Here is a 15,727-nt window from a genome sequence, read left to right as displayed (position 1 = left end):
AATAATTAAAACCACTGAACTTCCTCATTAATAAAAAAAAAACATTAACAAAATTTATAAACGTCGGCCTTGTGGTGTTGTGGTCAGCGCGTTTGCCTACCACGCAAGAGGTCTCGGGTTCGATTCTCGACGTGGTTAACATGAAATATTTATTTAAAAGTGTGTTTTTACACAAACATATTTCATAGTCCCCTGGACTGGCGCCCGAAGCGTAAGACTGATTATCTTAACTTCATGTAACAAAAATGACCAAGATATGCTGTGATTGATGTACCAATGCAGTAACCAATGCACCATTAGTGTAAAACAAGGTTTTCAATTTTTATTTGAACAACTATCTAAAATAAATACGTTACGTTAAGTGCGGAAAAGAAAAAATTATGAATAAATATTGACCTTTCATCTGTTTCGTCTCTGAAAGCCTCGTAAACGTTGATATGATGGTAGTTTACACTAGCAGTAGAAATTGTCAAGTTAGTGCACCCTGCTATGCTAGTTGGCAGATACGGTGGAGGAGGTTTAGGTCCCCCGAATCCAATCCAAAGTGACATTGCTAGTCCACAAAGGAAACCAACCATGGAACCCTAAAAAACATAAAAATTATAAAAACAGAAAAATAAATACGAAAAAAGTGAGTTGTGAGCATTTCAAAACAAATTTTAACATTTTAAATCTGAAAAAAAGTCATGTTTCATGCAAGTTGCCCGGCACATCAATGTGTAAGTAATAAGTACAAAGAAATTTCCCGATAATAATGACATAAAAAAAATCAATTAAATTTCATTCAAAATAACAATTGCGTATTGGCTTATTTAATGTAACAAATGGCATCCCTGTCACATAGCCCACTTTTTTGCAAATTTTCAAAGGTGATTAGATCTACTCATATTAGGTATGTGTACAATACAAGTCTAGTTAAATGAAGATTTATTTGATTATCTTCTAGAATGTTGTTACTTTCTATAACACTGGGATTAAGTAGTAGTAAAATACATCTCTTAATGAATCACCTTTTCGTTTGCTCGCAGAGTAAACATTCCCAGTGTAAAAACTCCAAACAGAGGGCCACCGACAACACCAAAAATAGTTAAGGCTGCTTGAAGGACTCCGCCTAAGTATTGTGCAAGGAATGCTATGGCCAAGCAGATGAGTCCATATATGCAAGCCATGATTTTTGACTGCAGAGCCATTTTGTTTTCTGGAAGAGGTGCCTTCTTGATATGTTGATACAGTGGCTGTTAAAAAATTAAGTTATCGTTGAATTAAAAAATCTATTAACATATATCCAGAATCGGTAGATGAAGGCTTTCATCACATCACAACTACTCGTATACTCGTACTCGTAAACACATAATACAAATATACACATATATATAATTAAATTTTAAGATCCGTGAAAAACAGAAGCGTTCACTTTCACCTTCAATAATTACTATAGACTGTCAATGTATGGTAACATATTTATTTACATGAAAAAGAATACTTCTTTATTTCTGACTCGCCTATTATTGGTGGGAATATAGAATTCGCTCGCGTGTGAGTTTTTGTTTTACAGTTGTGTGATCTGATAACATTTTGACATAAACATATATAAAAAAGGAGCATAGTAAAATTAGCAGTGCAGCAATTGATAAAGAATAAAAAAAATGGTTAGTAAAACACATACATATTAAGTAGCTGCAAAATATATCGTCACCGTTCAGGCCAAAGTCACTAACCCAAAAAACATCATTTAGAAAAGTCGCAATTTGAAAGTTTAGAGACCAAGGAAAAATCAGATTTTTGTGTTTTGGAGGTTTTATGTACACAAAAAATTCGTTCGTGTCTTTTTAATAAACTCCATTGGTAACTTATTCCTTCTGATACATTTTGAAATATCTGGAAGGTTTCTAATGAGGCAAGGTGGCTAAAATTTGGTTGGGTGACTTTTGCTTATTTATAATCTGGACAATGCAAGCTATAAAAGTTAGTGAAAGGAAGGAAATATTAGAAATAATTATTATAACATTTATAAATAAAAAATATTTTTTATTTAAAGAAATATTTTTCGACATGTTTTTTTAATGTTTTAATTCATAATAATCATAGAATTATAATATACCAGAGGGAGCGTGACTGGACTATAAAAAAAACGGATACTTTCATTAGGCAAACATATAAAAAACATTAAATTATTATTTAGTAATTAAGTAAAATGAATAGAATTTAATATTATACTAAGGCTTATTAATAGAAAGCCGGGTAAAACAATTGACTACCCTGGCAATACTAACAAAATGTCCGCCTTGTTTTAATATAATCAAATTATTTGTGAATCCGCTACTTACAGATGAAATGTAATCCCACCCTATCCCCTTTTAATCCCAGCAGTATTTTAATACTTAAAAACGACACAACACGGCGTAATTGAATTTAAATCGGCAGTTGCGTACTAAGCAACGTCTCCAGAGTACCTAATGGCCAAAACGTAAAACTACTCATTTCATCATGTGCGTACGCAGTTTTCGGACTATTATGATTCTATGATAATAACATTCTACAAGAGCCACATAATAAGAAATAAAAAAAAATCTGATTTATGCATTTATTTCTAACATTCCCTCGGTGATGTTAGCCTCTTAACTAACATTATTTTAAACTTCGAATGGCATATTTAACTCAAACTTAACGGCAACGATATAATACATAGATCCTACGAATGTATTCTGGCATTAATTTTTTCTTGCTAAGAATCTGTTGGATCAAGTGGATGCCAACTATTTTAATGAATGACAAAAGCCAAGAAATATACACAAAAATATTATGCAAAATCGCACTGTCATAAATACAATGTAAAAATACTCATATTTCTTTTCACGCTTAACATATAAAATATTACATATTATGCATTATACATGTACTATTTTTTATACACAGAAAAGTATGCATGTAAATTTGAATTGACTATAAGTTCAATGATTTTATAATATATAAATATTACTAAAATATCTTACGCACATGTAAATCTCTATTAAAAGTCGCATGGGGGTATGCTGTAATTGTAAAAAAAAAAAATAAGGGTACCGAAATAAATAATGGAAACTATTTGATAATTACAAAAAAGCTAAATTAATTTTTGATTATAGAGGCCAAAAATTCTTAACATAGAACCACAGTTTATCCATAGTAGAAAAATAATTATTTTAACCATTCAATAAATTATTTTGAGTTTCATAATTTATACCAAATTTAATTTAATAAAATATAAATCCTTTTTACAGTGAAATAAACCAGTAAATAACTATTTAATTCATTATAATTTGACTGTGGGTAGAGTACAAAATGTCAAATAAATGTACCATGTGCCCCGAGCTAATTACTGCCAACAACTCATTTACGTGCCCGAGTGTAAAATGGTCACTTCATTACAAGTGTGGCAGTTTACCTGAGGGCCCATCGAAAGCTGATAGACGCCGGGCGCTGAAACGCACTCTATGTATCCAGATTTATGTAGTTTTTTTTCTAACTATTAATGTTACATTATATCCATTTTTGTTCTGTGTGAGGATGCAATAAACTTAAGTGAAAATCATTAAAAAAATTTAAAAAAATATTATAATTTATTACAGAAATAAAACAATAAAACTTTCTTCTGATCTACATACTTTGGATATCTAATGATTGATTTCTTTAATTCCGAAGCCATCTGTCATTTATAAAAATATATATATATATATATATATATATGTATATATATGAGGTGTGTTCAGAAAATAATGGGAATTTTTAAAATTTCGCGGGTTTGGAGAGTCCGATTGTCATTTTTTTTATTATGTTGGTATACGTGCCCCTGAAGTATGCTAAAAATTTCAGCTGTATTCATTGTTTACTTTGTCTGTGGCAGCCGCTAATGTTAGACGTGTTTTTATGAGTTGAGTTTGTAAAAAAAATTAATCAAAGAATTTGTATAAATTTTTGTGTAAAAAATTCAATAAAGTGTAACAAAGTGTGTGAAATGTTAACACAGGCCTATGATAAGACTGCTATGAGTAAAACAAGAGTTTACGAGTGGTATAAGCGTTTTCAAGATGGCCGTGTAGATGTTGAAGATGATGAACGGCCCGGACGCCCCGGACGAATTGACAATCGGACTCTCCAAACCCACGAAATTTAAAAATTCCCATTATTTTCTGAACACACTTGGTATATTTATAACGAAGTGTTTTATTATATTCCAGGTGATTTCAACTATCAGTAATAAATCTGTGGCTTCGATCTAAAAAGGCCAATGTCAAATTTCATAATTTTCTTGCCACCATTGTGTAGAGGGTTGATGTCAATTAAAAGAACTAGTATATTTAATTATTTTATACACACATATATATTGTAATGTTTTTTATTAATATTTGTAATAAAATATGTCAAACAATTATTTATAACGCCAAAAAATGGCTAAATAATTATTCTCCTGCAAGATTACAATTTATGATATTGGCCCTTATATGGACAAATAAATATTTAAGTATATTTTTCTGGTAAACTTAATTATATCTATAGACAGGGTTGTTCAAGGCCCACAGAAGTAATGCGGTAATGTGTTTTGACGCTGCCCGGTTGAGTTTCGATAAAAATTGGAGCCTTAATGTTCAAGAATATGACATATTTGTGAATATCAACCAGCTAATTTTTATCTAAACTCAACAGCGTCACAACTCATAACCACATTCTGCCCATGCGCCTTGAACGAAGACCCCGACTATACGTACATGATATGTCAACACAATTTTATTTAAAAGGGAATATTGATATGCAAGTATCTACAGGGCTTATGATCAGCCATTGGCTTGTTTAAGTTGGCCTTTCACATACATTATTTACGATTCTGAGAGCATTTTTTTTCAATTTCTTAAACTTATAAATTTATTGGTACGGATATTCCCTTCTTAAAAATATTCGCAAATAAAAATATTTACTTTGACGCTTAAATCCAGAGCTAATACTCAAAATATTGTTGATTACATCGTGTTACTAAAGAATACCGCAATGAAATTTTTCAACTGTTTGTAAAATTCAAAATATCACAAAAACCTTTTTCCTTCATCTCCTAATAGGAACAATATGTATTTATTGTGTATGCAGACAATCGGTAGAATTTTATATAAAATTTGGTAATGTATCCAAAATAAAACAGATTTATTAGATTTTAATTCTACTTTACTTTTTAAACAATATACCCTCTTGTATATTTTTTTAAAAAAGGGTAGAATTAAAATCCAATAAACATGTTTTATTTTGGATACATTGCCAAATACAATAAGTATTTCTGAGTAATTGTCAATATTTATATTTATTAAACAATCCACAAATTAATATATTCTAAAATAAACAAGTACCAAGGTAACAATATACTTATTTTAACCTTAACGTAATCCTGCAAGGTGACAGCTGCTAGACTGTTGCAAGCCGCAGACACAGTGGACAGGGAAGCGCTGAAGATACCGGCGATGAAGAGTCCAGCTAAGCCGGGAGTTCCACCCATTGTGTCCACAACATAAAACGGCATTAGCTGGTCACTAGATGATATCTTCCCAGCCTTCACGGGGTCACAATTGTAGTATTTAGAATATATGGCGAGACCACTAAAATAATAATACAATAAAGATTTGCAATATTCCAATTAGTGAAATTTCTAGGTATCTTTCTTTCACCAGACCAGTCTCTTATCATGAGACCGATGAAATCAGTGGCTGAATATCAAACCAACACTTTTCATAATAATTTAGGTTTTGATGATTTACCCAAATATTCTAATTTAAAAGTAGTTTTCAACTATGTAGTTTTAAAAATATTCTAAACAGAGTGATATCTCAGAGGCAAAGGAATAATCATTGATAGATATCTTAACTGAGATTAAAGGACTGTGGAAGTTATTTACAGGGCAAATAACCTTTTATTGGTTGGCTTACGTGATTACTTTACCCTATGGTTCTACAAAGATTTAAAAAATATTGTATTTTGTGATGTCTGACCGTCAACTGGAAATTTGACAAATATTCCAAATGATAGAAATCACTCGACAGAACAAAATATTGAATACAAATAAAAGAGTTTAATAAATAATGGCAAGTTTTGCATCAAATGTTAACTTTTACAACAATACGAATTGTAAACTTATCACCTTCTTTAAAAAATAGTTACCTATTACTATTAACTATAGTAAACATGATAAAGTGAAACATTTTTTAATTACTAATAAAGGTGTACCTAATGTATGTTCAATACTATGATTATCAAAAAATATATATACTACCGTTGATTATCAAAATATTGTGTGCCAAAAAGAGTTATAAATTCATCATCAACAAACCCTAATCCATACCTGGCGGTGAGTTACAGTTAGTATTATAATACATATATATTTAAAAGGCAATGCTCGTATGTGTGTCCTCGATGGGCTGAATAACTACTGGACCAATTTACGTGCGGTTTTCAGCGAAATATAGATCTTTGACATGAGCATATTAAAAACTCTTAATATCGTCAATTTATTGAGTAGAAAAAAGTTAAGAGCGAAAATGTTTTTTCTCATCGCCAAGCATGCATATACAAAAAATGGAGGGATGTTACTTTTTTGTTAATGTTTGTTTTTGAATGTTTACAAACAACTTTAGTTTTTTATGGATCACAATCAGATTATTTCCTATAATTCCTTATATTTTCTAACTATTTATTTCTTTTTACTGGATTTTTGGTAATACTAGAAAAATATTAACTGACATTTGGAATTTAACCATAAACAAGTACCTAGGTACCAATGAAAAGTTACACCATCTTTTTAAAGTTAATCCGAACGGTTTTAGCACGCTTTCACAACACAATCAGGTATTTTGGTTTTAAATTAAATGTCAAGCTCACATCGACAGCAATTAAATATGAACAAAGAACGACTAAATATGTGTTGGGCATGAGTTAAGTGTCATAATTTTAGAGTGCTCAGGGTGTGTGTGTATTAATAGGTCGATGGTTTTATTTAAGAACACTGAACATATTAATATGGTTAAGTAAAAGTAAAGTTTAACTTTAACTTTAACTTAATTCCATAAAATTTTGGTTGTGTTCATTTAATCTACATATATACGAGTATATGCTCAAATCTAGCAATAGCAAAGCATTGCCGGGTTCAGCTAGTATATATATATATATATATAATAGGTTGATCAAAAATAAATTTTGTATTTTTCAAGTTATTTCAAATGTATTTTTTTATTTGCTCAAATAAACAGAATCAATCCAAATACTGTCCATTATTATTGATGGTCTTTTGCCATCTTTCTGGTAAAGCCATGATCCCATCCTCATATAACTTGTGGTTTGTGGGCAAAAAACTGAGACAAGTGATTTTCACAGTCAATTCTTGAATTCAATTTCTTTCCCTGTATAGTTTTGAAGAGACCGAAACAAATAATAATCTGAAAGCGCAAAGTCAGGGCTATACAGTAGGTGAGCCTAAACTTCCCAGCCAAGCTCCTCCAGTTTGTGTCGGGTGACTAAAGATGTGTGTGGTCTCGCGTTGTCCTGTTGGAAGAAAACGCCATGGGATTTTAACAATTCTGGTTGCTTTTTTAAATTGCTTCGCTTAGTCTTGTTAGTTGTTGACAGTAGTTATCCGAATCAATAGTTTTGCCAGGCTGGAGCAGCTCATAGTGAATGATACCCTTGTGGTCCCATCAAACACATAGCATCACCTTCTTATTCGTTAATCCCGTCATTGCGACTGTTTCTGGAGCTTCAGATCGCTTCTCCCACGACTGTTTCCGCTGCACATTGTCGTACGTGATCCATTTCTCATTTCCAGTAACCACTCATTTCAACAGCTGCTTGTTTTTGAACTTTTTAAACAGCTCATTTGCACACGGAACTTCGGTCCATAAAATTTTTTGCACTCGGTTTATGTGGCACCCTCTTATCGAGCTTCTTGACCAATCCAGCGGGATGCAAATGGTTTGAAACAGTTACATGACCAATGCTTAACTCCTGAGCAATCTCACGAGTGGTTGCATGTAGATTTTAGAATACTTTTTTCCATTATTTCGTCGACTTTTTCCATGATAGGCCGCCCAGAGCGAGGTGCATCTTTGACATTGAAATTTCCCAAATGAAACCACTTGAACCATTGTTGTGATACACATGTTATTAGAGCATCGTCACCACAAACTGTATAATTTTTTTCACGGGCCTGCGATGCATTTTTGCCTTTTAGGAAGTAAAACTTCAAAATACCACAAATTTCTTCACTCGACACATTCATTTTCAAAATGGGATAACTTTTACACGATTGATTAAAACGAAGCTTTATTTCATTGAAAATATTCTTTGAAATGCTACCTTTCCAACGCGAGCCTATTTGTCAAAATCGGTACAGTATTGCCAGAACAAATTAAGTTCAACCCCATCTTGCGACAAAATACTACTACTTTTTTTACAACCCAATACATATATATATATAATATAATAGTAATTACGTCTTTATTTTAGAATTCATCATGAATAGCAAAATTTGAAAAAAAAATTATAACAAAGAAATTATACATACTCTAAAAAAAAATTTTACTCTCTGAACGCATCTGTATCATATGTATGTGACCCAGGCTCCATACTAGATTTCTTTCGGTTCAAAGCAATAATAAAGGATTTAGATACGCCAAACTTTGGCAGCTGATAAAATCTTTAACTTGCTCTCTATGATAATTCTAATAATAAGTAAGTGGGATATTTGAAACTACTAATGCCATCTATGGTTTGTCAACGAAAATAATATGTTCGTTTATTTAAAATCCAGATCTAACAGATTACTTATTCGGGTCGCAAACCAAAGAAAACAGCTTATTACTTCGACATTCGTGCGGGCTAGCATCAACCAATAGTGCCTCAGGCTCTTCTCACTAACAACATCAGAGTCGTGCGCAGTAGGGTAAACCTAGAGGCTAATATTTTGATTCGTAATTTGTATACCTTTGAATTTGTGTGCCGAATAAAGTTTTGTAAAATGTGTGACATTACAAACAATTTTTTATAATTTTTTTTATTATAACATTATGTAGTGCTGCTTGTTTATTGAGGCAAATATTTACTTGAAAATTAATCCTAACATACACAAATAGTAAGATACCACTGTTCCCGAATCTCATATTTTTTACACACTGTCTATGCTGATGGTTTGTTAACGTTATCTTCGTAAATCGAGGTATGGTAATGTTTATTTTAGTTCCCCAAAATGTTCTTTGTACAGTTTATGTCTTCTCAAGTTTATTAAATAATTAAGTGCCTTATTCACTATACAAACATATAAATAAATATTTAGTGAACAGTTTGTTGATAGATTACTAGAACATCAGATATGGAAGGATAATATATAATCATATAACACACCTGAAAGATGTGCTGAAGCTGAGTAAAGACAGAATCGGCCAATTCCACCAAAGACATTTCTGTGAAGTTTTCAAATCCTTAACAGTCAAAAGCCGTTGGACCTGAAAAAAGAGTTGGACATGTTAAGTACAGTGGAATCTTGCTTAACGAGCACCTTTCATAATAAGCAAAACAAATTGTTAAAAAATATTAATTTAACAAGAGTCGTTTCGTATAACGAGTGACAAGAGAGAATACAAAAAAGTCCTGAATCATAAGACCATGGAAGAAATTTTGGCCAGACAGCGTTGTTGAACGTGGCTTTTAAGGGTTTCAGACAGTGCCTGTTGAGCATGTAGTCAATGAGATGTATCTTTGGCCAACATCATGGGAATGAAAGAGGATAACAATGATATTGATGAGCTTGTGTAAGAGCACAGCCAGGAGGTGACCATTGAAGAGCTTAGAGCAAGAAGCTGCAGAGGAGGCAGCGGGTAAACTAGCTGTAAAGTTATTTATAGATAAAGCTGTCGCATTGTCACAAAATTTTGAAGCTTTGACATCAGAAAAACGAATGTCTAGACAGCTTTCTAGTAAAAAAAAAAGTGTAATTTTGTTTAATTAAACATAATTTTATGAGTAGTATTTTCAGCATTGACTACATTAAAATGGGGAAAATTGTTTCGCTTAACGAGTGTTTCGCATTACAAATTGGATTTTGGAAAGAATTATGCATGTTAGGCGAGATCCCACTGTACTAATAATATATAGAAGTATTGTTCTGTAGCGCTATTGGACAAATACAAAAAATATCATCACAAATTTAATTGATCATTATCATTACCTAAGCAAATAGTTGTGTTTAGGTTTGAACTTTTTTTATTTTATTATTATACACGGCTTACCGCCTGATTCCAGCTCAACATTTAACCTTTCAGTACATTTATTATAATTTATCTGAATGGACGAAGACACAAACAACAACAAATATATCAACTTATTATCTCAGTAGCCAATGTGTTAAAGGGTTGAGATTTAATAGTTGTAAATCATGTGATACAATTATATGACAAAGTTATCTTTATTGTTCAGATGATTGCCAGATAAGGAGACAGCCACACAATATTAAAATGAAGTTAAAGATCTTATCTGACATTTTAAAATCAGCATATTTACTTAAACACAATAAAATTATAAGATTAAGGGAGATGACGCAATTAATTAAACAAACTTACACACAGTGTAGAAATACATACATATTTTTAATTATTGGTTTATGAGTTATATGAAATAATTCAGGACTAATATATGTAGTTCTTCGAAAAACGGTAAGTCAATTATTTATTAATTGACCCTTCTTCGAAATTCACATTATGGCGCTTCAGTCATTTATCGTGAAAATGTATAAATAATTATATTTTTGCTTTCCTTTACTTCTTACATCTCTATGTAACACCAACAATGAGATTATAAACCGATATATTAAAAAATATATGTACATGTAAAGGTATCGATATTTGACATGACTTCATAAGAAATATGCCGATATTACACCGATAAATAATCTCTATTCTAAGAACTGACTGATGTATACATTCAGGAAAAAATGACATTGTGCTTTATGGCAGAGATTATTTAATTTAATACAAGTAAGGGATAATGCTAAAAATTTCCTTATAATGACTAATATCCTATCGCAGTGGTTCACAACCTTTTCGCGGTCACAAACAGAAAACTAAGAAAAATTAGCGGACATAACTTTTATTTCATTGATCAGGAAGGCCAAACTCATACTGTGTACAGGCTGCCGCATGATGGATAAAACCAACGGCAGTATTTTGGATACATGCAGCCACGGTAAGACCTGTGGTCACCTATGGATGCATAGATTGGCACAAAATAACCCAACAAAAGGTATGCAGCGGTGCATTATCCAGCCTACAAAGAATGGCCTGTAGCATTACCAATGGAGCAATGTGCTCTACTCCAACTACAGCAATGGAAGCGATGTCATGCCTAAATCATCTACACATTCATGTGCAGATGGAGGCGGGCATGGCCATGCTATTACCATGTAAATCTAGAACTATGAGGAATTTGCAGCAATACCTCATCTATAATTCGATGTTAGCTATTCAATCGGATATAATGATTCGGAATTCAACTTCCAAAAGCACTTTAAGATCTTTATACCTGTATACAGAACAATGGCTGCCCAATAGCCCCCTACCTTACAGGGAAGGAAACATTGTGTAGTACACCGATGGCTCCAAGAAAGATGGGCAAGCAGCTGCTGGGATACACGGAGTTAGACCCAGTAAAAGGTTTTCCATTTGCCTAGAGCTCTATCCCACTTTGTACATGAAAATTTGCACAGACAATACAAAAACAAAATAATGTTTATTCTCTCAGACAGTTGGGTTGCTCTAAAACCACTGAGCTCGGTCGAGATAAATTCTAAATTAACTTTAGTATGCCTATATACTATACACTATAGTGTAACATTGATTTGGATACCTGGACACTCATACATTGACAGCAACGAAGCAGCTGATGAATCGGCAAAGCTGGGAGCTGAGACACCCCAATAGGCTCTGAGCCCTACTGTGGGTTGCCCAAATGTGCTCCTTGTAATGAGCTTAGATCAAAGCATAATGCTAAAGCAAAAAGTACCTTATAAAGGGGTACTAGCAAAGGTTTGCTTTCGACCTAATAAAGCTCAGCCGAAATCAATTGAGGGTTATCATAAAACAAGCCACATCCTCAGGGGACCACTGGTTAAACCTGAGGATGCTAAAGAGCTCACCCTCAACATAATAGCCAGATACTTTACGGATCTGGGCTTGAAGGGGGAGATAAGAACTCTCCCAGTAGCCAAGCTCTTTAAAGGCTGGACTTGGAGGGCTATTCACAAGAACCTGTCACAATAGATTTTCACAGCTCGCAATGACGTCAGGAGCTTATAAAGTACAGACGAAAAGAACTCTGTTTACAAAAATCGGTATTTTGCATTCTACAAGGTGGCGCAAAAGTCATCACCCTATCGGAAGATGCCATAATTTTTGCAAATGGAGGCAAATGTCAGTTTTGCTTTGAAGTAAACAGATACAAAATACACAACAACAAGATATGAAGCGCTATACTCCTCAAAAATGCCAAAAAATTGTTTGGTTTTTTTTGCGGACTAATTCGCCAGTGGTGTTAGCGCAGCGAGAATTTAGGTGCAGATTTCCGGTCGTCGGACACTAACTGGGCAAACACTAGGGAGTTTAGCCGCTCACCTAAAAGAGTATGGGACAACACAAGATGTTGCCAGGTCTGGTCAGCCCTGGAACAGCCATTCTGCTTCTCGTGGTTTAAGATATTACAGAGGGCCCTGGAGTATCGACCGTAACATGCAATTGGGCATCAATCGGTGATCTTTACAGAGAATTTTGGTAAAAGACCCGAAGATGTTCTTTTACAAAATGCAAACAATGCATCAGATGTTAGCCGTTGACCGTCAAGCGCGTGTAACCTACGCTCAAGCCATCCTAAATCTCGACCACGAGGAAAACAACTTTTGAAAATCATCGTGAGCGACAAGGCCCATTTCCATCTTTGTGGATATGTAAATAAGCAGAATTATCGCTTCTAGGGCAATGAAAATCCACGTATAATCCACGAAGAGCCATTACACCCGCCCAAAGTTACTGCATGATGTGGCGTTTACGCTGGGGGCGTTATCGAGCCTAATTTTTTTGATAATGCTGAGGGCCAAATGACTACTGTGGACGGTGACATTTTCCTTCCTAAATTGGATTTTTTGTTTTTTTTCATAATTTTCAAATTTAAATTTTTATGTTTTTACTAAAACTAAAATCCCACCAAGCCACTTTCTGTAGACGAATTGGGATCGGAGAACATATGGTTCCAACAGGATAGAGAAACGGCGCATACTGGACGAGCCACAACCAATATTCTGAGGGATGCATTTTCGGGTAGCCTAATCTCTCGTTTTGTTGATTTGCACAGGCCGGCAAGATCGCTTGATTTAACCATTCCAGTCTTTTTTTATGTCAACAAGCCTCAGACTATTGAAGCTCCCAAAGAGAACATCTGTCAAAAATGCGAGAACCTATCGACGGAAGTTCTGGGAAGAGTGATAGAAAATGCCATAAATCGGGCCCGCATCATTTTCTCAACATAATGGAAAATTAATTAAGATATCAAATAAACACAATTCAAAAGCAGAACCTAATTTTTTAATTCATAAAAAAAATTACAGCCAAAGAACATCGGGTGACAACTTTTGCGCCACCTTGTATATACAAAAATTTATTAGTTCTAAACTGTACAAAGGTCATTCACAAAATGAAGCTAAGGGACTTTTTTTGTTTCAAAGTTGGCACACCTGATGTGTAGGGGAGATGTCCTAATGGTCATTGATTTGGTCGTGCGTGTTTGTCGCAAATTTTGTTTAGTTGCAATAAATTTTTCCAATGGAGAGCACATTGCCCACTCCCGCCACCTCCCATTTGTGCGAGATCCGCACGGTGATCCAGTTTAGGACTTCTTTGGGTTTTTTTTCGTTAGGTTGTTCAGAGAAGGCTTATTGATACTCACGACGAGACAAGGAGTGGGAGACCATCAGTGATTGCTGACGAATTTGTGCAAAAAAATTTAAGAAAGGTGCGATAGGACCGCCGTGTGACGCTTGGCAACCTTCACGAAAACTTTCCTGGCATTCCTCGAAGTTTTCTTCGTAAATTTATGTCGGAAAAACTTGGTTACAAGAAGTTGTGTATGAGGTGGGTGCCCAGAATGCTCACACCAGAGCACCGTCAAAATTGCGTGACCACCGCACGTGAATTATCGGATCGTTTTGCACAGGAAGGAGAAGCTTTTCAGGACTATCATAATGGGGCATGAGACGTAGGTGTGTCACTACACCCCAGAATCTAAAAGAAAATTCACTTCAGTGGCGTCATTCATCTTCCCCGTCCACCAAGAATTTTAAAACGACCCATTCAGCCGAAAAAGTTATGGCATCAGTTTTATGGGACCGTGAGGGGGTCCTTTTGGTTGATTTTATGCCTAAAAGGACTACCATTAATGCAGAGGCTTACTGCAATTCCCAAAAAAACTCAAAAGAGCCATACAGAACAGCAAAAGGGGAACGCTGACTCGAGGAGTAAGCCTCCTGCATGACAACGCTACGCCCCACACCGTGCGAGTTACACAGGAGCAGTTGACATTGCTTGGATGGGATATTGTCACCCACCCCCCCTATTCACCCGACTTGGCGCCTTTGGACTATCACTTTTTCACTAAATTTGAAGAGTTTTTAGGTGAGAAACGTTTTTACAATAATCAGGAGGCCGAAAAAGCAGTGACACTGACAAGAGTCTAATATAATTGTGAATTATTCTGTGAATTTCAATTAAATACAAGCATTTTTCAATCCTACATAAATGTTGTAACCTTATTTTGTGGATGACCCATGACACTTGAAAACACTTATCTTTTTTTTTTATTGATTTCAGTGGTAAATGACATCACAGAACATCTAGGCTTGAGAAAAATCACATTAGATTTTGCGTTCTCACAGGGAATTGAACCCGGAACCTTCCGTATGTGAGTCAAGCGTCATAACCACGGAGGCCGCCATTTTGAAAAGGTATATGCTTCTATTTAGACCAGTTGTTTTAATTTGCTTGCCAAAAATCAAGAGATAAAGTAGTAATAGAAATTAGGCTTAACATTAATGGACTATCTTATAAATAATTTATGTTTAATTCTATGATGCATATATAAATGTATTCTTAAAAGTCGATTTCATAAAAAAACATCTACTAATTTTTGTATATGTGACTATTTGATTCAAAATTAAAGCCGTTCATTTGTAAATAATTCCACTTAAAAAATTAACATAAACATGCATGAATTAGGAATGTCACATAGGTTAAATTTAGTTGGGAATAAATACGTATTTAGAGCATATGATGTCAAGAACTAAAATAATTAAATAATCACAAGAGTGTTGCATTTTTAACAATACAATTTTCAACAGACTACAGTATGCATTGTGCCCTTCAAAACTAATATTTAAAAAATATTCGTTAATAGAAATTTTAAATGCCATACAAACTATGTAATTGTTTTTAAGAACGAAATTAACATATTGAATTATTCTCCTTTTTTATTTGAGGTGCTGTTAATTTTTTTTTTCTTCATTAGTCCTTTAAAAAAGTAAATCTTTATGACTAATAGGGAATATAATTTTTAAAAATGTACAATTTTAAAGTAATAAGGGCATATGAAATACTGTCGATTAAAAAAATATTTTAGCATAAAGAAA

General features: G+C 33.7%; 1 protein-coding gene across 3 annotated transcripts in view; it reads right to left on the bottom strand.

Moving 5' to 3' along the window:
• Positions 1–15,727, bottom strand: part of LOC148284701 (putative sodium-dependent multivitamin transporter) — a 35,075-nt gene that overhangs the window by 9,796 nt on the left and 9,552 nt on the right. For all 3 annotated transcript variants that reach the window (XR_015824189.1, XM_088236553.1, XM_088236545.1), the window contains exons 7-10: positions 9,409–9,509; positions 5,399–5,618; positions 1,011–1,235; positions 397–584 (exon numbers count right to left, since the gene is read on the bottom strand). Coding sequence is in view for 2 of the 3 variants with exons in the window: in XM_088236553.1 (XP_088092679.1) it covers positions 397–584; positions 1,011–1,235; positions 5,399–5,618; positions 9,409–9,509 (734 nt within the window). In the remaining variant the exon portion in view is untranslated. The remainder of the gene's footprint in view (positions 1–396; positions 585–1,010; positions 1,236–5,398; positions 5,619–9,408; positions 9,510–15,727) is intronic.

The sequence above is a fragment of the Micrasema longulum genome, unplaced genomic scaffold (genome assembly GCF_059751315.1).
Source record: "Micrasema longulum isolate JH-2025_06_02 unplaced genomic scaffold, ASM5975131v1 h1tg000097l, whole genome shotgun sequence".
Lineage (NCBI taxonomy): Eukaryota > Metazoa > Arthropoda > Insecta > Trichoptera > Brachycentridae > Micrasema > Micrasema longulum.
Note: the sequence above shows the minus strand (reverse complement) of the source record. Positions and strands in the feature narration are given on the sequence as shown.